The following is a 27,171-nucleotide window of genomic DNA, read 5'->3' on the forward strand; positions in this document are numbered from 1 at the left end:
TATATAGACCTTGCCGGACATTTGTGTATTTTCCCTATCTGCCCTTTTTATGAGAGGGCAATGGCAACCCACTCCAGTACTCTTGCCTGGAAAATCCCATGGATGGAGGAGCCTGGTAGGCTGCAGTCCATGGGGTCGCTAAGAGTCAGACATGACTGAGAGACTTCACTTTCACATTTCCTGTCATGCATTGGAGAAGGAAATGGCAACCCACTCCAGCGTTCTTGCCTGGAGAATCCCAGGGACGGGGGAGCCTGGTGGGCTGCCGTCTGTGGGGTCACACAGAGTCGGACACGACTGAAGTGACTTAGCAGCAGCAGCAGCACCAGCAGCCCTTTTTATGCTCTTGTGTGCTCTTTTGTATTTTCATTAATACGACTTTTTAAAACAGCTTGGCATGTTTGTTGAAGAATCGGTTGACCATAAATACGTGGGTTTATTTTTGAATTCTCACGTCTTTTCCATTGATCTTTATTTGTCCACAGTGACAGTAACATTGTGTTGATTATTATCTTTTCAGTAAGTTTTGATATTAGATATGCATTCTCCAACTTTTTTCAAGATTGTTTCTGCTCTTCTGGGTCCTTTGGATTTCCATATGAATTGTAGGATCAGCTTGTCCAATTCTGCAGAGAGATCAGCTGGGATTTTGATACAAATTGATTGATTAATTTAGGGGAGTATTGCCATCCTGACCGTATTATCTTCTGACTCTGAATATCAGGTGTCTTTCCCTTTACTTAGATGTCTGATGTATTTCAACAGTGTTTCGTAGTGTTTATTACATAAGTCCTTCTTTTCTTTTGAAAAATTTATTCCTAAGTATTTTATTCTTTTAGAAACTATTATAAATGGAATTGTTCTCTTAATTTCACTTAAGATTATTCATTGCTAGTATATCGAGATACAGTTGATTTTCTTACACTCATCTTGTACACATATGTTTTGATTTGACTTTTGTCCGTTTTTTTAAACTTGGAACACACTGTGCCATTACATTATTGTGAACAGCTTATCTCAGTCATGCATGAAAACCAGTCTCATTACTTTTTCAAGTTCCATGTTTTTATTTGTTCATTTCTATAACTAAATTTAGTTTCCCTTTGTGGTTACATTATTTCATCTGTTACCAAGTATCTGTTGAGTGAGTGCTCAGTCATGACTGACAGTTTGTGATTCCATGGATCACAGCCTTCCAGCCTCTTTTGTCCATGAAATTTTCCCAGCAAGAATACTAGAGTGGGTTGCCATTTCTTCCTCTAGGGGATCTTCCCGACCCACCCAGGGATCAAACCTATGTCTCCTGTGTCTCCTGCATTGGCAGGCAGCTTCTTTGCGACTGAACTGCCTGGGAAGCCTGCCAAGTATCTCCCTGCACTTATCCTAAAACTATAGCAGAAGGCCAAGGCTTTAGGGCAGATTCACTGCCTGTACCTTGTGAAAGTGTCCTTAATATGCCCCCAAATTAGAAGATATCTTTTAAAATTCACAGTTAAGAATAAGAGAAAGTCAGTAGGGCCAGCATATTAGATATGAGAGCAGAAAATATTTTTATTGTTAATGGGGTATGTTTAAAACCTTTTGATAAGAGACCTATGACTCACAAAGCCTAAAGTATTAATGTTTACCATCTAGCCCAAACAGCAAACGTTTGTTGGCCACGTTTGATTATAGAGTAAATGGGAAAGTTTAAGAGGACTGGCATTTTACTGTGTACCTGTTGAGCATCTGGTACTATGCTATATATGCTTATTTCTTCTTTATTGTATCCTGAGAGGTAAATAACTGTTAACTTTCATTTTACCAAAGAAAAAAGACTCAGAAAAGTTAAAAAAACAACAACAACAAAAAACACAGGTGCCCAAGGGCCCAGTGATGGAGCTGAGATTTTGACCTTATTTTGCCTGGCTTTGAAACCATTGTTAGTATATATCCTTTTCTCAAGGTAACAATTCTTTCTTTTAGTTTTAACCGCCTGGACCTGCCACCCTACAAGAGCTATGAGCAACTGAAGGAAAAGCTGTTATTTGCTATTGAAGAAACAGAAGGCTTTGGACAAGAGTGAATTCTGAGAGCCTGCACCACCAAAGGACAAGAACTTATTTGCAACATTTGTCCTTTTCCTTCTTTGCCTATTGCACACTTGTAAAATTGGACTGTGACTGTTTAGAGAGTTACCTTGAGTGTAAGTAAATTAATGTTATCATTGAGATTTATCTCCCAGTGATTCTGGGTTTCTTCTCAGTGTTTTCAGAAATCAGATCTGCAAATGACTTAATCATAAACCTTACTTACCATGAGATTAACACAGCAATGAAATCTGCCTTGTCTTATTCCACTAGATTGTTTCCTTAACAAAAAATTTCTGTATGTGTCTCAGAAGTCTCACTTAGGTTTTTTTTCTTTTAGAGATTCTGAAAATAATGCAGGGAATTTCCATGGTAACTAAAATATGTAAGATCTACCTATTACACCTCATGGAAAGAGGTATTTGTTTAATACAGCCCAGCTTCTGAGGTTGTGAGCAAACTTCCGGCTTGTGCTCTCCCTCTTCTTTCAGCCTGGCCTGACTGTTGTTTTTCCTTTCCGGAGCATGAAATCCATGCATCGTTTGATGTTATCCCTAGAAAAGAGATGCTAGACTCTTGTATCTCGCCACAAAGTAGTTTTGTTAATTTGAATTCAGAGAGAAGTTGGTCCCGGTCTACAAATGACTTAACACTCTTCATTTGGAAATTTGATTGTTTTAATTGCCTTGCAAATACTAAACTTCACAAACAATATTGACACTATGCTGCCTTCACTGTAGAGGAAAAAAAAAAAAGCCAATTTTTGGAATTAATTTGGGTGAATTTATCGAAGGCCATTGACAGTTTTTGTATGTTCCTGTATATCGATTCCATCTTTAAATTTCACCATAATCCAACAATTCCAGTTACATTTAACTCCTGCTAAGGAGTTCAAATTAGAGTGCTTTCTAATCCAACTAGAGGTCAATGAAAATATCTATAAAATCACATTTTCATTAGGGAAGAAGAGCTGTGGTACTGGCTAAAAAAGCAAATAATGCATTTACAGCAGGACGTTTCTAGTGACCACAGAAATGTATCATTGTCTGTTTGAATTAAAACTTCACAAATTGACAATTTCTGTGACAAATGTTACAGTAGTTACTTCCATTCTCTCTTGTCCTGATTTGGATTTTCTGTTCACCTCTAACAATTTCAACAGGTTTTTCCCATGACTATTTAACATTAGATTGCTCTGTTAGTAACTGATTAATGCACTTTGACCTTCTCTGTGGTAATTTTTTTTAACTTAGCCTGCTTAGACTTAGCAAGATGACTGCTATCAGAGGACAGTGGGAGAAAGCCTAAGCCAGCTGAGTGCCTATCATAACTGAACTCACAACCTAATATCTCATGAAATAGGGACTTTGGCAGGTTTCAGTAGCATAGCATGAAAAAGTAACATTGAGCCAAAAATAAGCAAATAGCAAACCCCTGTTCTATTTGGAAAGGAAATGGGGGTTTTTGTCCCTAACTACTCTTCCTTTTACATCTTGAAACAATGACAAAAACATTTCTAAACTTGTATATCTGTATTCTAAAACACTGCCATCATAAAGCAGACATGTGAGTGAAAGGGTTGCCTCATCCAGAAGTCGTTAGTGTAAAGGGAGAGATGGGGCTCCCCCCAGTCCCATCTTCATTTTGATTTTATTCTACATAGTCTAGGAAGTGTACTATGGTCTCTAAAAGCCCTAGTTTTTCAAAGTGACTCTGCCTTTTGTTGGTAGGGGGCAAAAAACTATTGCTTTGTCTTACAGAGCGAATGTCTGCCAACTACCCATTCATTATATGTCTGAACTTTGGTAATATATGGCCATGGAGATTAAACCTTCTATAAAGACTTCCTATTGAGGTGAATGCTCATATTGAAATGTAGTTACCTACAATATTTACTAGAGATTTATGAGATTAAATTAAGAGATAATGTAAGAAAGTAGACTTTTTTGTTCTACATAATGCTTGATGATTCATTTAGGGACCTAGAAATATTGTGCGAAAATGTATAAATATCATCCAAAAGGCTTTCTGCCCTATATTTTTAAAATACAGAATAGTTATATATGAAGTAGTCCCGGCCCTAGTTCTATAGGGCTTGGCTATTAATATTTTTATGGAAGAAATGTTTAGTTCTGGAAAAGGTAAATGCTTGTATATATTTTTGCAGCCTGGGATCTCCCTTACTCCATTTCTTCCTTTAATTTAAATGGCCACATGTATATGTCTTTCCCTGCTGTGTTAGGAAAATGGGGGCTGGATATCCCAAGAATCAGAGGTTATATAAAAATACTGCAGATAGACAGCAGACATAAGTATCTACCAAATGCTATCTTAAATTTTGGTCCAAACTGATCATTTGGAAATAGATTTATTGTAAGTGTTTAATTAGAACGATTTCTTAAATCTGAACTAAATTGCTTTTAGAGTCCTTTTTCTTTGTAAGCATTGTAAATGCTAATAAATCCTGTTAATTTTTTTACTGCATGTTATGTTGAAATAAAAACAAAGTAAAATGAGCAATTGCCTTATTCTTCTGCTCTTTTGGGAGGTTGGGGAAGGCAGTGTTTCACATAGCCTGGGTGAGGAGGGAAGGACCTTACTTGTTTTATCAAATAGATTGATTTAAAACTGGTCCAGCAGCTCATAATAATGAATTCCTGCTCTGGCTTTTATGATCTTAAATCAGAGTACAGGAGAATTTTAATTTCATAAGACTTACAATAACTCTATTTAAAAGTTTGTGTACTAATTTTTCATCAAGAGATTGACATACCAATGTCATTTCATCAGAAATTTTAGTGAAACATGACTCACCAGCCCATAGAGGTTCATCCTAAATCAACTATGTCAATTAGGCCCACTCTGCCAATTTTTTATTTACCTGGTTAATAACTTGAAATGTTATTAGGGATGACTTGTGGAATTAGACTTATGTTTTTAATATCCCTCCTTGTTTTGGATGTAACTCCATCCTTTTAAATTCCTTTAGGTTAACTACTTGTATTTAATATTGTTGGCATCTCCAGCCCCCCCTCATTTATTTTTTTAGTTGGCTTTCAGAATTATTTGTATATATGCTATGCTTTTGTTAACCAAAAATGAAATAGCAGCACTGGATTGTATATTATTGTATTGGAGTTCCTTTGTTTTCTTAAATTGTCATTTCAAATACTCAGGTAACTCTACAAATACCATAGGGAGTCAAGTGCTGTTATAAAGGTCCTGCAGTGGGCTCCTTCACTTGAGTTTCCTAAAAGATGTAAGACTGTTTACAATTAAACTTTTTGGTCCTTCCTTTGCACACTTTGCTATTAGTCTTGAATAAGGTTTTGCCCACCTGCAGGGAAGTCTTTTATGTGACCAGGATGTATAGATTTCTCCCCCTCCACTTTTGTACGTGGGCAAGTTACTGCCTGTCTGTGCTTGGAGTAGATGGGAGAAAAACTAGAAAGACTCGGGTGAGACTGGATTTGGTGCCTGTGTTGAAGAGAACCAAGATGAAGATGTCTCCTTTTCTGGCACAACTAAGGGTGCCCTAAGACAGAATCTCAGCCATGGGTGCTCAACAGAGAATCACCAGCTAGTTAACAAGATTTTTTCTTATTAAGAAACCAAGTGGTCATGCTGTTATTTAAAACTGACCCAGTGGAAAGACGCTAAGGGCAGTGGTTTTTTTTTTTTTTAATTTATTTTAATATGGTGATCTAACAGTGACTGGAAACAGGTTCCTTGGAGATCCTTCAAAGTAGACCTTATTGTCTTTAATCTGTCCTATATAAGCAGCTAGGAAGCTCTAGTTTCACCGTTGCTAAGGAAAAGAGGGAAGAAGACGTGTTTCCCCCAGCATGAGGAAATCCTCCCTGGGAAAATAAGTAGTTATTTTTACTGAACATTTGGCTTTCCAGCCCCAAACTCTTCAAAGCATCAAACTGGGACTCAGCTGTGGCTGACTGGTTGCTAGTCTCTGGACTTTTAGGAAGAGGATCTCATGTTGTAGAACTCCGGAACAGAAACTGCTGTCACTCCCAGCTCATTTCATTGGTCAGTTACCATGTGTCTGTAAAGCTTCTTTGTGGTCAGGACATTTAAGGGGAGGATCCATGGGAATCTTTCAGGTCTTAAGTGGAGACCTAGGAAGGACAGTATTGGTCCCCCATGAACAAGTTCCCATTGCGCAAAGATGCTGTGAGCATCAGGGTTTCCTCAAAGCAACTCACAAGGAAGGGACCTTGAAAATTTTTAGTCACTCCTGCAGATAAGTGAAAACAGCCACGCTGTTACTTTCCTCATTTCTAATTCAGACCTCTTCTGTTTGTCTTGTCTACCCTAGCAACCAATATCACACCTCTATTCACTTACTCCGGGACAACTCTCAGCATTTATCACTATATCCCAAACACTCAGATATGTAACACGCACTGTCATTTAGTGTTCCTGGTCACTTTCACAGATGAATGATCATCTCTGTTTTACAGAAAATAGGTTCAAGATGATTGAGAAACTACAAGGGTCCTTAGCTGTTATGGCAAGAGTACAAATTGGAATCCAGGACTGTCTGACTCCAAGACTATGTGCTTAAACATTTTGCTGTACTTCTACTTAACAGCAACTCTGGGAGTCTTCTGTAACTAGTTCTATCTAATTGGTCTTCAAATCCTGTTAAGTCCATCTCCAAAACTTGAGAATTATTTCTTTCAGAGCTGCCCCCATTGCCACAGCCCACATCTTCATCCCTACCCTCATTGACTGTAGCAACTTGTCATTACTTTCATTCTCTCCGGTCCGTTTCCGGTCCGTTTGTGCTGCCTCAGAATGATCTGTGGAAGACTAGTCTCAAATAGTTCTCCCTAGTGGTTCCTCCATTCCACAGAATATTAATTCCAAAACTCAAAGCCTATCACTCAAAGCCTTAACTACTTCCACCTCCTTCCAGTGCCTCCTTAATTCTTACTCTGGCTCCAGCCAGTCACATAAACTATAAGCCATACTCTTTTGTTCTTTTTTTTTTTTTGCTTTTATGATTATGATCTTGTTCAATTCATTCACCCCTCTCAGTCTGGTTCACCATATGTAAGATGGTGATGATACTCCTGTGCTTATCTTGGGGTCCAGTCACTGTATCCTTCTTCCCTTGCTAAACACTTTTCTAATGTTTCCTGCATTCAATAATCATTTCTTTGTGTCCAATCCTTTTTTAAAAAACTTTACTTTGAAATGATTTTAGATTTACAGAACTGTTGCAAAAACAGTACAGAGAATTCCTGCACAACCCTTCACCCAGGCTTTCCCCAATGTTAACATCCCATATAACTTGGTACAATTATAAAAACTTGACCATCAATAAAGTAACACTCAACTTTTATACTAAACTTTTTAAACCTTTATACAGCTGTCACCAGTTTTTCCACCAGTATTTTTCTCAGTCTCATCCAACCTGTGACAGTCCCTCATTCGTTCCTAGTCTTTCATGACCTTGATTTTTTTTTTTTTTTTTGAAGAGTATTTCCCCGGGCACATTGTAGAATGCCCCTCAAGTTTAATGTTTTCTCAGTTAAGGCCATGGATTTTTGTGGAAAAAAACAAAACCGGAGGTGGTGTACCCTTGGTGCATGGTATCAAAGGGCACGTATGAATATGTCCCGTTTGCAGCTATGTTAACCTGAACCCTCCGGTTAACACGGTGTCTGCCAGGTTTACTCATTGTAAAGTCACTATTCAGTCCTGTTAATGTACGGACGCCCATGGAAAGAGAACCAAATCCTCCCCAACTGAGGCTACGGTGGAAAGAAATTTGGGAGCTAGATCATCTGTTGAAACTCAGCAAACTCCAGTGACTAGAAGAAACTAAACTGAGCCTGCTGGAGTTAGGGAGGGTGTCAGCCCAGTAACGCGGAGGTTCACTAATTAGTAAATCATTCCCTGCTATAGACCACAGGAAGTTCTGTGAAAGACGGAACACACACAGGGCTCTGGGACGGTGAGGGAGCACAAAATGTGAAGGGGCTCCTCCAGGGGAACACAGGGATTCAGAGTATGCAGACTGCCAGGCTAGCCTTGACCACTTCTCAGAGCCTGCCAAGTGAGTCCAACAACGCGAACCAGCATCTTTTCGGCACAGTGGGAGTGAGGAATTTTCCATAGCTGAAGTGCTCCTTGGCTCTCTTGCCGCTCACTTTCTGACTGCACAAGGCAAATTCCCCTCGAACCCTGAGGGAGCTGACTAAGATCCGCCCGCCCCGCGGTCCTACGCTGGTTTCTGATAGGCTATCGAGGCTGTCCGCCTTGACAGGAAGTTGTGCGCAGGCGCAGAGAGGCTGCGGGACTGGGCTGAGGGCCGGCGACGCAGAGCTACCGGATCGGTCCGAGATGGTGAGTGTCCGCTGGGAGCTCGTGGCAGGCGGCCGGGAGGTGGCCGAGCACGACTTTCCACCACCATAAGCCTGGCCTTCCATCCTCCGGGGACGGCTCTGAGCGCCTGGCTGGGCATCCGCGGGGCTGGGCGGGGCCGGGCCCGAGCTGTCTGGAAGGCGGAACTGGGGCGGCGTGGGCCTCCGGACTCAGAAGTGACTGAGGCGGGGCCACCGGATCCGGCAGTCCCTTGACCGGAAGCAGTTGTTTAGGCCTCGGCTAGGGGTGGATGGAGGTGGGAAGGCCTGCCCACAAACCCCTGCATCCTAGCATCCTGGACCTTGTTGCACGACTGTAACTGTAATGATTACATTTACTGGAAGCTTAATTCGTGTCTGGCTCTGCTAAACGCCTCCCCGTACCTACATACCTACATGTAGGTACACCCCATAACTATGTAGGTGTACCTACATAGATAAGTAGGTACACCCATTATCCCCGTTTTACATACTTGGAATCTAAATCTCAGTGAAGCTAAGTGTCTTGCCCCAGGAAATGGCGGAGGTGGATTTAAACCCTAGAAGCTTGATTGCTGCCTTTGTGTCCCCGTAATTCTTTTGAGCCGCTGGGACATGATGCATGAGTCAGAAACGAGTGGGATCCACCCTTGGGGTTCTTGCCCTGCTGGCTGGAACTGTGGGCTCATTACAGGTTTGTTTTCTTGTGTTTTTAATCCTCCCAACTTTAAAATAACTTGAGAAGACCTTTTAAAGGTTAAATCAGGTTTAAAACCGTTCCCACGTTTAAAACCTGTGAATGGTTTTTTAAAATCTTATATAAGTATTTAAAGACCATAAGAAAAATGGAAAAGGAATAAGAAACAATGCCATGATCTGGAGTTAAGTAACAACTTATGATTAGGTATATTACGATTAGTCTTTTTCTCTTCAGTTTTTCCTCTAGTTTAGCAATGTACTTTGCTTTATATAGTTAGCTAGGTTATAATATAGAGAAGTAACTTCATCTTTCACATCACTTTTTAAACTGTAAAGAAAAAAATTAACTTTTAACAGATAAATCTTACACACAGTTAAAAAGAAAATCTGAAAAGATATAAATGGAAAATAGATCTCCCACCCAACTGGGACCCCCAACCTCGGTCTCCCAACCTTGGTCTCCTTCAGAAACAAACACTGTTAGTTTCTTTTATTATATCTGTATGTATATATCAGTTCAGTTGCTCAGTCGTGTCAGACTCTTTGTGACCCCATGGACTGTAGCACACCAGGCTTCTCTGTCCATCACCAACTCCTGGAGCTTGCTCAAACTCATGTCCATTGAGTCGGTGATGCCATCCCATTTCATCCTCTGTCGTCCCCTTCTCCTGCCTTCAGTCTTTCCCAGCATCAGGGTCTTTTCCAAAGAGTCAGTTCTTTGAATCAGGTGGCCAAAGTATTGGAGTTTCAGCTTCAGCATCAGTCCTCCCAATGAATATTCAGGACTGATTTCCTTCAGGATTGACTGGTTTGATCTCCTTGCAGTCTGAGGGATTCTCAGGAATCTTCTCCAGGACTCTGAGGAGCCTTCTCCAGCACCACAGTTCAAAAACATTGATTCTTCGGTGCTCAGCTTTCTTTATAGTCCAATGCTCACATCCATACATGACTACTGGAAAAACCATAGCTTTGAGTACATGGACCTTTGTTGGCAAAGTGATGTCTCTGCTTTTAATATGCTGTATAGATTTGTCAGCTTTTCTAGCAACGTCTAGGTTTTCTAGCTATGTCATAGCTTTGTCTAGGTTTGTCATAGCTTTTCATATATATATATACATATATATATGAGACCCCTTTTTCTTAAACGAATCAGAGCTTCCTGCAACCTGTACCATGCTATTGTGTATTCATAAAAGCAAAACATACTTTAGATGCATGTTTTAACAAATTCAACCATTACGGAAATATGTAACTTAGAAAAGTATATGTAGTCCCCATCTCACTCCCCTCTGCTGATCACTGTTGACAGTTGGATATGTCTTCTTCCAGATTTGTTTAGTGCATAAGCACATTTGTATATAACATGTTTATTACATGAAATTGGAATGTGTGTATTTATACGTATCAAGGTGACACAGTGGTAAAGAATCCGCCTGCCAGTGTAAGAGACAAGGATTTGATTCCTGGGTTGGGAGGATCCCTCGGAGTACCAAATGGCAATACCATGGACAGAGGAGCCTGGCGGGCTAGTCCGTGGGGTCAGAAAGAGTCAGACATGACTAAGAAAAGCACACACGCAAGCTTATTTTAGGTTATATGTATAATCTCATTCTTTAACTTTGTTCATTAAAAAAAAACAAATATTTTTCATGTTGATACATACAAATCTATTTTATTCTTTTATAGGACTGTTTTCCTATTCCATTGCATTATATCCATTTAGATGGTTTACAGTTTTTCATTCCAGACAGTGCTGCAGTACTGTTGTTTTTTTTTTCCTTTTTCCACTCATGCTCATGTTTATGTAGCATTGTGTAGTAGTGATACTTATGGCGTGCACATTTTAACATTTTGGGGGGGGTGTGTGTGTGTGTTAGTTGCTCAGTCATGTCTGATTCTTTGCGACCCCGTGAACATTTTGGTAGAAAATGACAAATTGCCCTTTACTCTGGTGATATAAAAATCGGCTATAATCAGCATCCCGTTTTACTCCACCACACAAGTATTTTCATCTTTGTACATTCTCCTTCCTCTTTGTTCATGTATTCACATTCAAGATACACCTGCTAGTTTTTTGTTTCTGTTTGTTTTAATACCCAAAGACATATAACTTTGTTGCTATCTCTCTTTGTAATGAATCACTTTTAGTGACTGAATAATAATCAATGAAATATTTTTATCATAATTTGCTAAACATTCCCCCCGGTATACATTTGGGTTGCGTCTAGTTCTTCAGTAATAGAAATAACGCTGTGATGAATGTCTCTGAATGTGTAGTTTGTTTTTCTTTCTTTTTTTTCCCCACATTTATTAGATTATTTCCTTAGGAGAAATTCTCAAAGAATTTGAAGCAAGGGGATCAGCACATACGGTTCTCATAATAGTATTGTCCTGTAGCTTTCCCAAAAGGTCTCATTGCCTTTGTACCAGTTTTGCCGTAATAACTGCCAGTGTTCAAAAACATAACCTCGGCATTGCTGTAATTTTCATGTCTTTATTTACAGGGAACGTTGAACATTTTTCTTGTGTTTGTGGTTTCTCTGAGGTGTATTTTCTCCTCTTATCCTTTTTGCCCGCTTAATTTTTAGAGACTTGCTGTTTTTCTTAATCATTCTTTGTGATGTTTTGAAATTACTCTCTTGTCTGTTGTATTTGATGCAGATGTTGTCCCCTCCTTGTAATTTCTTTTTAACAGAAATTAAAACTTTTTTATGCTTGGTCGTCACATTGGTCACAGTTTCTTTGTGAATCATTTGCTTCAATGGTTACCCCTCCTGTGCCAAACCAGCAAATCATCCTGGGGTTTTACTGCTACTTGTTTTTTTATTTGTTTGGAGTGTTTTTTTGTCTGTTAGCAGCATGCCCCTAGAAATTAGAGAACCCAGGAGCCTGGCCCCTTCTCTGGTGCAGACTCCCATGTTAATAGAAATAAAGACTCGGGGTGCTGAGGATCGCAGCCGGGCTCTTTCTAGGAACAGGGCAGGGATTTGGAGATGTGAGCCGACCCCGAGGGGCTGCATATCCACTTAGATACATCTGGTACCAGTCGGCCAGCACAGCAGGGATAACAGACTTTAGAGACAAAGGTGGCATGACTTGGATGCCTGGCTGGGACTCTCGCATCTGCTAATGTTGCTGTGGCTGCTCTTGTCCTTTTGGCAGCGTTTGTTTTCTTTCTTGGCTCCTTCAGGGCTGAACCTGACATTTGTTTTAAGCAGTTGCTCCTGAAGGCAGGTGCCTACTGCCTCCTGTAGACCTCATGACCCCCACCCCCCAGGCCTAACCCCACCCTACTAGCTGTGGTCAGGCTGGAGAAGCTATTGTCTAGTCTTCCAGGAAAAGGTTTTTATTAAGTTTGATTACATAAAAATTCAGAACCTCTTATTATTGAAAAACACTGTAAACTTAAATTAGAAAAGTGGGAGAAGTGTAATTTATATGATGGGCAGAAATCTAAAATTTCTAACTTAAGAGTTTTTGAAAATAAAATTAGTAGAAAAAGCAAAAGACTTGGAAAAGGAGAGATGCAAACAGTCAAATTCCAGCTTAACTTCACTGATAAGTGTTTTTTTTTTTTTTCTGACTAGCCTCATTGATAGTTCTTCTTCTTTTTTTTTTATTTGGCTGTGTTGGGTCTTAGTTGTGGCATGTGGGAGCTTCATTGCAGGGCAGAGACTCTCCAGGCCAGGGGGCACAGTAGTCATGGTTCCATGGCATGTGGGATCTTCATTCCCTGAGGATCGAACCCACATCCCCTGCATTGCAAGGCAGATTCTTAACCACCAGACCATCAGGGAAGTCTCCTCACTGATAATTCTTAAAAATTAAAGAAAGGTTGACTTTCTGTTACTTGGGTTTTGCTTGTCAGATTAGCAGAGAATCAAAAACCTTCTAATACCGATTCTCCATTCCTAGAACATGCCAAACTGCTTCCCATTTCACTATGTTAGTTTTCATGCTGCTTTCTGGAGTACTTTTCTTTCTCATCATTTAGTTCTTGGCTTACGGATTACATCCTTGGGTGTTCTGACCACACTCATCCAAGAAGCATCCCCCTGCCCACCCCGGCCCCCCGGCCCTCATCCCTGTACGCTGCAAGAGTATTGCCACTTGTTTTTGAAAGTCTCTTGTACCAAAATCTGAACTCGTGAGGATGGGGACATCTTCATTTGTAGTCAGTGGTGTATTCAACACTTCTCTTGACCTGCTGTGTGTCCTTGGGCAAAATGCTTCTCCTTTCTGAACCTTGGTTTCCTCCTTGTAAAATGGATCTCATACTAACCATGGAAGGTTCAGATGAGATGTGTCTGAAGACATTCATCCTAATATCTGACCTGTAGCAGATACTGAGTAGGTCAGGTATACTTGTGTGTCCTCCCTTTTTTGGTAAGCATGTTTACCTTTTAAGCAGCTAGATCTCAGTGGTTGGGTCTCATTAAATTTAGGATCATATAAACCCTTGCTCATCATGCTGGTTACTGTAAGCCCAGGGTACTATACTTAAAAAGGTTGATTTTTGTAAAACACAGTTGAGGAAATGGTTTTTATTTGTTCCTCAAGTATCTGTTAAGCTGTACCAGGTACTGGGATTACAAAATATCTGGGTTCCTGCTCCCAGGTTTCCTTGGGTCTGGAGGAAGAGATCAGACAAGGCAATGCCACCCCACTCCAGTACTCTTGCCTGGAAAAATCCCACGGACGGAGGAGCCTGGTAGGCTGCAGTCCATGGGGTCCCAAAGAGTCGGACATGACTGAGCGACTTCGCTTTCAATTTTCACTTTCATGCATTGGAGAAGGAAATGGCAACCCACTCCAGTGTTCTTGCCTGGAGAATCCCAGGGATGGAGGAGCCTGGTGGGCTGCCGTCTCTGGGGTCGCACAGAGTCGGACACGACTGAAGCGACTTAGCAGCAGCAGCAGCAGGAGATAAGCAGAACAGATAGTTACACTCATTGCTGCTAAGTGCCATGGAGTCAGGGTGCCTTGGGTACCTAGAAGAGGGGCAGGTGTCCAGAGCAGGCCTCACACAGGAGGCTCATGAGCGGAGCCCAGAGACTTGGGAGTTAGTTACATCTAGTGGTGAGTGAGGGAGAGGAGGTTGCTTGCTTTCGGAAAGAGCAGTACTCACCAGGCCAGGCCGGGTTCCGGTGGGCTGTGCTTGCCCCCTGCAGTCCATTCTCCACACAGCAGCCAGGGCATCCTTATGAAACAGATCTTGTCATTGCTCACCCAAAACCTGCTAGTGGCTCCTCATACCCCCTGCCTTTAAAAACCAAAGTCATCACTCTGGTCTACGACACTGCTGAAATCTAGTCTGATCCTGCCTCCCTCTCCTCTGGCTGCCTGCCACCCACTGCCCTCAGCCACACTGACCCCTTTGCATTTTTTCTGGAACACTCCCTGGAAATCCACCTGGTTAGCTCCTTTGTTTCTTTTCAGATCTCTACTCAACTATCACCTTAGCGAGGCCTTCTGTGACCACCTTGTTTAAAATTGCCGTCAGCCCCTTGCTTTCCAGATCCCCCATCCCTACTGAATCTGACATTTGTATTTTATTTATGCTTTTGCTTAATGTCTGATTCCCTCCCCCCACTCCACCCCCCAAATCAGTTTCATGAGGACAGGGTTTTTGTTGTACTGTGTCCAGCACAGCACCCCTAGGCCTAAACAACATCTGACACATAGAAGATTCCCATACAGTTATCGAATGATTGTCGTACAGAATTTCATCTTTTTCATTTCAGCCTCACTTTCCAACCTCCAGGGGTATTTTGGACTTCGATTCTGCCATATTTAGCTTTCCCCATGCCTAGTTTGATTGCACGTTGATTGAAATGTCCTAAACTGCCATCCTGCTTATTCTTAGGTATTCTTATTCTTGCAATGTTGAGAATGTCAGAGCTCCGTAGTCCCATGTCAGAGATCTGTGATCTCTTGGATACACAGAGAGATGGGTTAAAAAATGTTTTTAAATAAAAATAATACAATAGAGTAAAAGAGGCTGTTAAAAAAAAAGAAAACCTTATCTATAATTCCCTGCTCTTGGTGTGGCTTTTTATTTCATTCGTGATCCTTCTAGCCCTCTTCTTGTTTTCACGCGGATGCCATTTCCCAAGCACTTTCTTTTTAAGGTGTTATAAATATTCTGATTACTGTCGTTAATGTGTTATATTCCTGTGAATGGACATTCGTAATCCCCTTGATGTTGTCCCTAGATGTTGGGCAGTTTTGGCTCTTCCTGCTTCTTGTTACTAAAGATGTCACTGCAGCAAACATCTTGCCCTTAGTTCTCTCGGATCGTTTCCTTAGGATGAATTTCCAGGAGGGCTACCAGGTCAGGTTGAGTACTGTGTAGTATTGACCACTATCCTATAATACTCTCACTCCTCTCCGGAATAGTGTGTGGTCGGAGCTCAGTGAAAGTCCAATGAATGAATTAAGATCTCATCCACGCATAACCCACTGCGTTGTACTTTCAGTCCACATAGCTAGCCATGTCCTTTTACCAAGGCTCCACATTACAGAGGCGTCAGGCTCTTTGCCATTTTGTAGGAGGAACTTGTTTGCCCTTCCCTCCAGCATTTGAGAGTATTCACACGTCAGTGGAAAGTGGGTGGCAGTGACTGGATTGTGAGGCTTGGGCCTACTAGAAAAACAATCTTTCTTTGTGCTGTCTCCATCCTCTGCCGAGAAGCTCCTCCTCTGGGCCAGCTCATCAGCCTGTGAGGGTGGGGTACCACTCTCTTTTGGTGAACAGAGCCTCTGTGTCCAAGAGTCTGACCTTCAGCCTGTGAGGAGCATCTCACTAGATTCTGGATGGGTCTAGAAGGGACCTCCTGAGATCAAACACTTGAAGACCAATTTCCATCCACAGGGGGAGTTAGGCCTAGTTCAGTTTAACAGCTGTTCATTGAGCCCCTGCTCTGCAGACCATTAGAGAGACTTTAAGTCAAACAACACTTACTGATTCCCAGAGAGAGAGACAGTCAAGAGTTCAGGGAGTCCGTCGGAAATGGCCAAAGGCCACTGAATTGGAATCAGTAAAGGCTTCGTGGAGGACGTGATATCTAAGATGATCCTGAAGAATTTGTTGGATTTCAGCGAAGAAGAAGCCTTGTTTGGTAAAAGCTGTGGAGGCAGGGAGACACAGACATACAGGTGGAGAGTGGAGGGAAGGGTAGAAGAGATGGGAGTAACAACAGAGAAGGTCTTGCCTGGCGAGGTGAGGACTCACAGTCTGATTGTCCACTCGGTTTACAAATCGCACGTGCCAGAGTCGCCCACCCAGACCAGCTCCTGACGATGCAGGGTTCACGAGCCCCTCCCCTGCCTTTCCTCTGGCTGTGTGCTGGGTCACACTGTCTCAGGTGCCAGCTTACCAGTCACTGAGTCCATCCTCATGGGATCATTTTGCTTCCTTTGGGATGTGCTCTTCAGGCCACAGATGACTGTGTATCTCCTTCCTGTTAGACACCTCCATTTGGAATTTTTCAAATCATTAGTTTCCTCTGGTTTGTCCCCCAGCTGTACCAAGTAGCTGAGTCATGGATGTGCCTATACTCCTGGGAATAGTATTTGAGTTCTGCTCCCTACTAAGTGAGGGGCAGAGAGCCCCTGGTGGGCAGAGGGAGCAGCCCCACCCCACACTGTTGGTTTCGATGCTGGTGGCCTCAGGACTGTTCTAGGTAGTCCCAGGGAGCTTGCAGGAGGTGCCACGTGCCCGGGTATTAGCTGTTTGTTGTTGGGGAGTGTGATTCATCTGCCTCGGGTACGAGGGAGTTGATCCAGGCTTCCTGACTGCTCTAACCTTGGTCTTATTCTCTCTGGCAGGCAGAGGTGGAGGAGACCCTGAAACGACTCCAGAGCCAGAAGGGTGTGCAGGGAATCATCGTGGTAAACACAGAAGGTACACCCTCCTTCCAGCCATGAGCTGAGTGCTGGCCGGCCCCCAGAAAAGAGCCCGGCACGGCATAATGGTTGCTTTTTACTAAGCCTCTCATGTACCTGATCTAGTTCTCATCCTTTTATTTTTTTTAAGTCACCTCCAGTTTCCTAGTACCATTACTAGAATTCTAAATTTTAAAAAAGGAAAAATCCTCCCTACCCCACTGCCCTGACACGTCATACTTCTCAGTGTGCCATACTTCTTCAGTCAGCCCTTGTCCAGTGCCTTTTCTCTTGGTCATAATTATAGTTGTTACTCTCTTGCATCTGTTTACTCACGAGTTCCTGCTTGGGGTTTTGATTTTGCTCCGTGGTTCACATACGCAAAATTTTTAGCTCCAGCCCAGTGTCCATTCTTCATTCCCCCTTAATGTTGTCTCTGCTTCTCTTCTGCTGTCTCACACTGCTGTCAGCTGCTTTGGGCCTATAGTTTTCCTTCCTCTTCTGGGACATTATTTCAACAACTGTAAAACAGTACAGATGCTAGTTTTTCTCAAACCACAGTAGACGTGATGAAGAAGGAGACCGATACTATTACATACCTGTTTTCTGCCAGGCCGCGGGCTGGTTCTCCACAGACAGGTCCTTTCTGTCATTTCTTGATGTGGCTCTGTTGTCTCCATTTTGCAGTGGAGAAGAGTGAGTCTAGAAATTCGATTTCCCCGCCATTATAGAGCCAAGATTTTACCCCAAGTCTGTCCGAGTGCACTTGGGCTCTTTCTCCCACAGGGTTCCCTGAAGGACCAGAGAGTGGCTGCTGGGCTCAGTCCCCGGCTGTGTCCAGGGTCCCCCAGCTGGGCCCCCGCCCCATTCTCCAGCCCAGTGCATTCAGTCCACTTGGCTTTGTTTGACGCTCCTGGAGAGCCTCTGTGTGTATGCATTGTCATTCTGGGCCTTATTTTGGAATGGCAGAATTCTCAACAGTGCCTGCTTAAATAGAGCAGAATGAAAGTCACCAAGGGTAACAAATTGAAGGTGGCGTGTCCTCAGTTAGAATGTTGTTTTCCAAGTCGTCAGACCCTGGCCAGCCCATAGCTAGGTAGAATGTGTGCCCCAGCTTTGTCAGGCTCTGATTAAACCGTGTGGTCACTGCATTCAGAGGCAGCGGGGTGGGGAGCCTGAGGACACTATGGGAGGCATCTCAGGTCCACCACTCATCAGCTGGGTGGCCAGGGCTTTCCCTTCCCCTCTTCAGAACTTAGCCGCCTCAAGCTGCTTCCTTGGTCCTTGCTCCAAGGAGCTTCTTGCTCTAAGACCCAGAAGACTTGGTATGAGACTCTTCTGTAAATAGACATTTTAGAAACAGCCCCAGGGGCTGACTCCCCAGCTGGGACCCCCTAGACTGCCACCAGTATTCCAGACCACAAGCCTTCATTCTTGTGTAAAACTGCCCTCAAAGTTGAGCTTTTTCATTAGGAAAATAGAGCCCCAACTTCTTACCTTTTTGATGCTGATGAGCACTTACTTTTTGTGTACTATTGTGGCAGCATGGCACAGTAGCTAATGTGGAATGTGCAATCAGACTGCCTGGGCGTGAATCCTGACTCTACTCTCTTACCAGCTATGTGATCTTAAACAAGTCACTTAACCTCTCAGCTTGTTTTCTCATCTGTAAAATGTGGACAGTCACACTATCTCTTTCTGAGGGAAGCTTTTAGAACAGTGCCTGATGTATAGTAAATGCCACACGAATGTCAAAAATTCTTGTGTGCTTCTTTCTTTATCCGTCTGTTTATTTGCTTGTTTATTTGATGGCAGAGCCACACAGCATGCAGGATCTTAGTTCCCTGACCAGGGATCGAACCTGTGCTCTCTGCAGTGGAAGTATAGCGTGCTAACCACTGAACCACCAGGAAATTCCCCGTGTGTTTTTTAATTTGTGGTCCATTCATAGATCTCCCTCTTCAGATTCTCATTTACATTTCACACATTTCTGCAAAGTAGGAACATTTGCCCATTTTTCAGATGACAAACCAGAAGCTGAGAGCAGTCAGGTTGACCTGCCCTGGATCACCCAGCCACAGATGGAGGTGGTCAGAACTCACTGCTCTGGGGGACCCTTAACCCTTCTGAAGGCTTGCATTAGAGGTGCTCAGTCAGGGTGATTGTATTAGGGATCTCTGATACACCTCTGGGGCTTTCCACCTCCGTGATTCAGTTCAGCTGCCTCTTCCAGCAGGATGTCCTCCCTGACCAGCTCAACCCGGAGGGATTGCTCCCCTCCTCTGAAATCAGGACATGCTCTTGTCCCAGTCGCTTGCCAACCACCTGCCACTGCCTGGTGATGTCTCACCCTTGGCCAGATTTAAATGATGTTTCAAAATAAAAATGTACCTTTAAGCAGACTTAACCAAGAATGGAATGTAAGGAACATCCTATTTGTACCCTCCAGACCCCCTGCCATCTGCTGCTACCCACACAGGGCAAAATAAAAGTCTCAAATGTGTAAATCCCTGAGGGCAGAGCTTTATCTTGTGATCATTTCTGTATCCCCAGCACCCACAGTAATGCTGACACAAAGTTGGTTCTCAATAAATACCTGTTAAGTTTTATTATTGTGTTTTAATTGTTGATTGATGAGGGGGGTTGGTGGGCGGACCTGGCTATACAACCTGACAGATCTGAGCCCCAGATTCGAAATCACGGCTTTGAGGTGACCAGCCACCACTGCAGGCGCTCAGCCCCCGTTTGTGGAGGCCACGGCCTGCAGTAGGCCACCTACTCACTCGGCTGTCTTTGAGGTGTTCCCCAGCTCTGGCATCCTGTGAATCTGGAATTCTCTCTTGTGCTTGTTTGAAATTATCCCCAGTGTTGGTCCCTGCCCTCCGTCCCCACCCTGCCAGCTCCATGTTTTCTTTCGTTTTTACAGCGAGCCAACAAGAGGTTAGTTTCTTTTCTCCCTTACACACCCTCTCACTTGGTAGACATGTGATCACACTCATGACAGTATATTTGAACTACTAAAAGCACACCTGTGTCTACTCATTTTTTAACAACAGTCATAAATATTTGATGCAGTCTCCCTAAAGACACTGGTGAGCACATCAGATCTGCCTCTGGCCCTTCGGGAGCGTCCAGTCTGCTGGGGACAGGCGTCAGGGGCACCTGACCACATCCGGGGGTGGAGGGAGACATGAGGGACAGCGGGAGTCAGGAGAGAGCAGGGAAGGGAAAGACAGCTCCAGGCAGAGGGACCTGAGAGAAGGTGGCCTGACGGAATACAAAAAGAAAGCCAAGGGGCTTGACCCCCACCCACCCCCAGACTTTGCCAGGCCTCAAGACTGGCCCCTCAGGTTACCTGGGGATGGGGTTTATAGCATGGGTAATGTCAATAATAAATCAACACTTACTCTGTGCATGCTTTTGCTCAATATTTTCAGATGAATTAAGACCCATTTAGGCCTCCCAGCAGCACGATGAAGCACAGGCATTATTTTACAGATAAGGAAATGGAGGCTTAGGTTAGATCACTTGTGTAAGGCCACGTAGCCAGGAAGGGGCAGAGCCAGGGGAGAAGCCCAGGTCCTCGATTTCAGAGTTCCTACTGGTCATCTCCCCAGCTGCTTATACTGCTGTCCCAAGGAAGGTTCCACCACTGAATGAGGCCTCGTGGGGCCCTGGTGGGTACCTAGTTGCCACCTAGGACACAACATCTGCCCTCGTGACCTGGTCATCTCCTCCTTTAGAGGCAAGTGATCACTGCAACCTGTCCTCGTAACGCCACTTGGCTCAGAACAGCCTCTGACTCACTGCTGCTGCTCCTGCTCCCATGCCCTCTTCTGCCTATACTCACTGTGCCATAATAAGACAAGGTTTGGTCAGTTTCTTGCCACCCATGGGTAGGTCTGCGGGTGACTGTCTTTGGCTGAGCCTTTGGCTGGTCAGTTCTAGGCCAGATGGCAGGGTCCTAGAGCCGAAATCCAGCCACTGATGTGTGGGGAGCGACTTGGGGCACACTTGTCACAAGAGCCTGTGCACTGTGAGCACTTGGGGCCCCATCGCTGGAGCCTCTAACTGACATGTTACAGTGATTCATTGGCTTCTGATGACCTAGTCATGGCCTGAGGTGTCTCAAGCTAAGCCCCATCCCTCACCTCCATGACAACAGGCACCGTCCAGTGAGGGCGGGCCATTTAATAGTTCATTGCAAGGACGCAGTCCTCAAAACAGGAAAGGCTTGGTGCAGGATGTTGTTCAGTACGAGGTGATTAAGTAAAAAATGCAGCCTGAGTCCCCAGCAATAGGGGAATGATTAACCCTGTGGAATGGCCACTTGTGGGCTCATTGAAAGCAGTAGCAACGCTGTTTACAAGGATGTGTGCAGGCAGAGAAACAGGCTTTAACTTGGGGGCACCGTCATGTGTGTAGACAGTGTGTTTATGCCTGAGCCCTAAGCCTTCCTTGTTAGGAACTGGAGCTTTTTTTTTTTTTTGGAACTGGAGCTTTAAAACACTAGTGATGGTTCTGTCTTGGCACGGGCTGACCTTCTTGTACTTTTCAGTATTTACAGATTTGTAGGAACTATTCTTTGTTCATATTCTCAGTGTTATGAGTGATAGTCTATCCTTCTGTTTCTGGAAACCAGTCAGTATGTGGCCCTGTGAAGGGAGCCCAGCAGTGAAGCCGGCAGGACTTCATTGGAATCCTGGCCCCACTGCTTCTGTTTCTCTGCTGTGAGACCTCAGCAGGCCACCTCATTGCTCAGAGCTTCTGTTGCCTGGTTGACAAGTAAAGATGGTGACACCATCCTTAGAGCAGTTCTGGGGACTGGAGCTAACATCCTTCAAGTGCTCAGCACTTGCCTGTCAAGTCCTCAGTGAACACTGGGCGATGAGTGTTAACTGCCAGTCTAGGCTCTGGACTTCTGGGTGCGGGGCTGGGAGCAGGGCAGAAAGGCACTCCCAGGGTTCTGCTCAGTCTCTGCTCTCCCCGCAGGCATTCCCATCAAGAGCACCATGGACAACCCCACCACCACACAGTACGCCAACCTCATGCACAACTTCATCTTGAAGGCCCGGAGCACCGTGCGCGAAATTGACCCCCAGAATGACCTCACCTTCCTTCGAATTCGCTCCAAGAAAAATGAAATTATGGTTGCACCAGGTAAGGGGTCTTCCCCATCCCCACTTGAGAGCAGACCCTCACTGTGCAGGCTCTGTAGCTATTGGGAAGGCTTCGGGTGTGGGTGTGTCCGTGGGTTCCTCAGAAAGGCCTGAAGAGCAGAAGGTACAGATTGGAGAGTCCCATCACCTGGCCCAGCCCGGCTGGCATCCCCAGCAAGTCCTCATTCACAGTGACTCTAGGCAGACCCTGTCCTGGGTTCTGGGCCCTAGTAGGGAATTCTGGGCCCTAGTAGGGAATTATAGTATCATGGGGGAGATAGACGTACGTGTGTGTGTGTGTGTGCGCGCGCGTGTGCGCGTGTGTGTGCGTGCGCGCGTGTTGGTCAGTCATGATTTGGGGGAACTCAAGGAGCACTTGGGCACATGGAGGAGGGCGTGATTAGGCTTGCTTGTGGCAGTCAGCAAAGGCTTCCCAGAGGAGGGCACAGGTGAAGAGGAAGCGAGTTGGGGGGCGGGGTGGTGGTGATGGTGGAGTTGGAGCTGTGCCCGAAGGAAAAAGAATGCAGTGATTCTAAACCAAAGCGTGAGGCAAAACCACCATGCACTCATTCATTCTAAAAAAAAACACAGAAAACATCAGTTTGCCCAGTTCTTAAATACAGTCCTGTTTCTCTGGTCCCCATGCAGACAGTCTTTCCTCCAGCACGGGAAGGGATTGCTCTGTTTTCACATGAAGTACTTGGGGACTGTGCGGTGCAAACAGTACCGTCTTAGCATCTATTCTCAGGGTGACGAGATGCTCACCCTGGGAGGTGCCCCTAAGCACCTGACCACAGGAGGGGTCAGCAGGGCCACCTGCCCTGCCCCACTTCACTCACATGCACGGCCTGCTGTGGTAGACAGACCCTCCAGCACTGTCTGCAGTTACTCCTCTCTCACCGTCCCCTTTGTGGCTGAGCCCTGAGGTGAGTGAGCGTGAGGTGTTGGAGGCGGCTGCAGTGCAGCCTGTCTAGAGCAGCAGGATGCGTGTAGGAAGGAGGGGAGGTGATGTGTGTGGTCCAGTTTAGAAGGCCTCAGGCGCCAAACTTAGCTGTCTGACTTGACTTAGTGAGCGGAGGTTTTTTCAAGGCAGTCAGTAATAGGATTGATTGGGGGCCTGGACAAAGGCGGGCAGGGGGAAGGCTGGCACAGTGACTGGCCCTGGGCTTGCCACACAGGCGGCGAGGGGGCTGGCTGCAGAATTCTGAGGTCGTTTGAGAGGGGCCAGCCCCTCCTTGCAGCAGGGCATCCCTGCTCCTGTCCCCAGGCCTGTCCGGGCCCAGTGGCGCTGTTTGGAAGGCTGTGAAGGAGAGCCCCATAGAGCCAGTCACAGGGGCCCCCGGTCTCCTGGGGACACTCCCTAGAGGGCTGGGGACAGAGCAGGTCAGTTCCAAGTGAAAACATAGAATAACTTAAGGGTCATTTATTCCAAAGACATACATACATGGTTTATCATCATCATCGTCTAATGGGTCTCAGGCCAACCGATGATGAGGTCTCTGATACTGTCAGAAAACAGACTGCAGCGGACACGCCAGCGGTTTTTCCAGCTTCACCTCTTATGAGTCTGACCTTAAGCAAATCACAGAGCACCAGCAAACCTGTTTCCATCTCTGTAAAATGTCTGGCAGGGGATGGTCCTGCTCTGGTATTCGGGATGCCTCATCTGGTTGAATATGTTGGCACGAGGTCAGCAGAAAAGCTTGAGATCAGATTTAAACTCAAATCCCTCTCAAGATTTCATGCTCTGTGGTTACAGACAAACCTCCACTCCCCTAAAAGTTAGGCTGCCAACCCTCCAAATCGGAGCAGACCTCGTGCCCCACATGGGAGCTCACAGTGTGAAGCAAGGACAAATGATATCTCCAAATCGCCAGACTCTCCATAGACAGCATTTCTTGGCTTAACGCTTCTAAGAATGTCTGCTTGGAACACCTGAGTTAACACAGGGCAATCAAGCCTTAACACACTACTTCCCACAAAGCACTGGAGTGCTGTTATTGAATGTGGAGCCTGGTTATTTGGAAGAAAAGACCTGGGTATTGCTAATAGTATCTATTCATTAGCTGTGTTGGTAGCTTGTTATTTCTGTTTTTGTTAGTGATTTTTCACTTACACAGATTGCTTAGCCATGAGACTTGTTAGATAATAGCTGGTCCTTCCGAGATGTCCATTGTCAAGGGAAGAAGCAAGGTTTAGGCTTGACTCTGAACAGACACAAAGCAGGTATGGCCAAGGTTTTCAGGTGTTCAGCAAGCAGCAGACCAGAGGCACCCAGCACCTGAGTCAAACTCAGCTCTCCCACCTGGCGTATTAGCCTTGGCTTGGCCAAGTCATTTAATTCTCTGAGCCTTAGTGTTCTCATTAGTAAAAATAAGAAAACACTGGTCCCTGCCTCATAAAGTGATTTGAGGATTCACTGAGATGCTGTTTGAGAAGGGATCAACCCAGAGCCAGCACGGGGAAGCCTTGGTAAATGTTTGAGTGTGATTATTAAGTGGGCAAAGTTTAAACACCCTGCTTCTCCCATTTCCTCTTCTGTAAAATGAGAGGCAGTCAGGCTCACCCCAGAGGACTTGGACTTGCTGTGATTTCATAACGGACATTCCTTCTGACTGGCTTGATCCCCAGAGCTGGAACTCAGGTGCTTTGGCCCCCTTTGACCTGGTGCCTTTGAAATTTTCTAGTTCAGAAGGTTCTGGAAGGCCAGCAACTGAACTTGTGACAGAACTGACATTAACCCAAGACCAGCAGGGTTGAAATGGCAACCCACTCCAGTATTCTTGCCTGGAGAATCCCAGGGACTGGGGAGCCTGGTGGGCTGCTGTCTGTGGGGTCGCACAGAGTCAGACATGACTGAAGCGACTTAGCAGCAGCAGCAGCAGTGTTGAGGTTAGAATTCCATCTTGGATACTAACTATCCTGGTAACCTTAAACAAGTGGTTCTCCCAGAACCTGCAGCATCAGCATCACCTGGAGCTTGTTAAAATGCAAATTTTTAGGCTCCACCCCAGGCCCAGGGAGTCCAAGTCCTTGGAGTGGGGCCATCTGTGTTGTTTTAAACAGCCCTCCCGGTTATTCCAGCACTCTAGTTGGAGAACCAGTACTGTAGGCAGTTCATTTAAACTCTGAACCTGAGTTTCCCAACCCCAAAACTTGATAACCCTACCTCTCTGTTGGTACTGGGAAGATTAGAAATGCGGGTGCTCTGCCAAGCGCCACTGCTGGGCAGGGTTAGGAGCCTGCTTGCTTATGGCGTGTGCAGAAGCCCGCACAGCAAACATGCGGGTTCATCTTGTTTCCCAGCCACAGGAAGCAGCCTGAGCATCCATGCTTTTCATCCCTCTCCACCGCACCAGCATTTTACAGTCGGTGATTGAATGATTTATTGGCTTTGTGGTGTGTTTTTCTCCCATTTTACAGTTGGTGATTCTTTTTTTTCATGTTTCCTCTCTTGCAGATAAAGACTATTTCCTGATTGTGATTCAGAATCCAACTGAATAAGCCGTTTTCTTGGCTCCCTGCGTCATTCCTTAATTTAATGCCCCTCAAGAGTAATAGTGTTAGTCATGTCCACTGACGGGCACGTGGAAGGCACGCTGGCGCCCTCCCAGGCCAGTCCGTGGCCGGGTGGGCCGCACCCCTCCCCCGCGCCCCTCCTGGCCGGCTGCCCGATTTCCGGGAGGAAGCCACGCCCAGGTTTCGCAGCAAGAGCTCGTGGGAAGCCCACGCCCCATTTCCTTCTGACTTTGTCGCCCTTGGAAGAGGCTGCTTTTCTTTAACTAAAAATAACCAGAATGCTCACCCGGCTGGCTGTGTGTCTTTAAACACGGGGTTGAAAGGGTCTCGCTTCCTGTGTGGTCACGTGGTCCGGAGGCTGCGCCCGCACCGCCCGCAGCCGGGGGTGCTCTGTGCTCCTTCAGCACCTGTGGCCGCACTTGCTGAGCCGGACACGGCTTATAACTGCTGTCCCGGTTTCTGGGCCTCTTGGCCCTCGCCATCCCTTTTATCGTTTCTCATCCCCATCAGTGGTTTGAAAGATTTTTTTCTGACTGCACTTCACTAGGGAAAGGAGAGCGAAATTTGTTGAGTGCCAGGTGTGGCTCATATCACCCTTGCAGTTCGCTGCGGACGGGGTGGTTCAGCGTCTTTAACAGTCAGGAAGTTGGGTTCTCCGGAATGGCTTGCTTGAGACCTCATGGACGGAGCACAGGGCTCCGACTCCAGGAGCTCTGCTGTTTCCATACTGCCTTCCCCAGAAATCCTAAGTGGTTTGGTTCACCCATGTGCTCACCCTGAGTAAGCATCCGCCTTCCCTTAAGGCGCGGAATGGGGTGCAGTGGGGCGGGCGGGGTCAGGGGGTGCGTTCACCACTCAGTGAAGCCAAGCCGTAGGCCATTGGTCGCTCAGCAGCACTCTGGGGGTTTTCCCTCCCGAAACTACGTGTATTTACTTTTTGTTAGGGTTTGTTTTTGTCTTTTGTTTCTTGTGACAGAGGAAAAGGGCTTCCCTGGTGGCTCAGATGATCAAAAATCCCCTTGCAATGTAGGAGACTTGGGTTGGATCCCTAGGTGGAGAAGATCCCCTGAGAGAAAGGAATGGCAACCCACTCCAGTATTCTTGCCTGGAGAATTCCATCTACAAAGGATGGTGGGCTACAGTCCATGGGGTCACAAAGAGTTGAACACGACTAAGATGACTAACACTGACTGACAGAAGTAAAAGATTTCAACTATAAAGCAAACCTCAGCTTTCCCCCTCCTTGTCCTGCTTCCTTCCCCAGCAGTAACCTCCATCCCCAGTGTGAGTGTGTCCATCCAACAAAAATGCTTTTCTAAATTTTCCAGTGAAGTTTCCTTCACAGTGCATTCCCAGGGGAGTGTACCCTTGGGAGCCTGGAGGTGTAGTTTATAAGGGCTCAGCAAAATTTCTTCAAAATCTGTTTTAGTGGAAGATCATAGGAACTTTTCACTTCATAATCTGTTTGTCTTA

General features: G+C 45.1%; 2 protein-coding genes across 3 annotated transcripts in view; both read left to right on the forward strand.

Annotated features, from left to right (window-relative positions):
- ITCH (itchy E3 ubiquitin protein ligase) overlaps positions 1-5,411 on the forward strand; it is a 99,527-nt gene extending 94,116 nt beyond the window's left edge. For both annotated transcript variants that reach the window (XM_018057738.1, XM_005688476.3), the window contains exon 25: positions 1,966-5,411. In XM_018057738.1, the coding sequence (XP_017913227.1) occupies positions 1,966-2,065 (100 nt within the window). In that variant the 3' untranslated portion in view covers positions 2,066-5,411. The remainder of the gene's footprint in view (positions 1-1,965) is intronic.
- DYNLRB1 (dynein light chain roadblock-type 1) lies at positions 8,330-25,983 on the forward strand. Its single transcript, XM_005688477.2, has 4 exons — positions 8,330-8,438; positions 16,964-17,039; positions 22,013-22,180; positions 25,640-25,983. The coding sequence occupies exons 1-4, from the start codon at positions 8,436-8,438 to the stop codon at positions 25,681-25,683; spliced, it is 291 nt and encodes a 96-aa protein (XP_005688534.1). The 5' UTR covers positions 8,330-8,435; the 3' UTR covers positions 25,684-25,983.

The sequence above is a fragment of the Capra hircus genome, chromosome 13, assembly GCF_001704415.2.
Source record: "Capra hircus breed San Clemente chromosome 13, ASM170441v1, whole genome shotgun sequence".
In the NCBI taxonomy this organism is placed as follows: Eukaryota; Metazoa; Chordata; class Mammalia; order Artiodactyla; family Bovidae; genus Capra; species Capra hircus.

Excerpts from the sequence above, each read along its gene's own strand:
- DYNLRB1 (XM_005688477.2), top strand. Across the intron at positions 17,040-22,012 it reads CATCGTGGTAAACACAGAAG|GCATTCCCATCAAGAGCACC; the intron begins GTACACCCTCCT and ends CTCTCCCCGCAG. Across the intron at positions 22,181-25,639 it reads TGAAATTATGGTTGCACCAG|ATAAAGACTATTTCCTGATT; the intron begins GTAAGGGGTCTT and ends CCTCTCTTGCAG.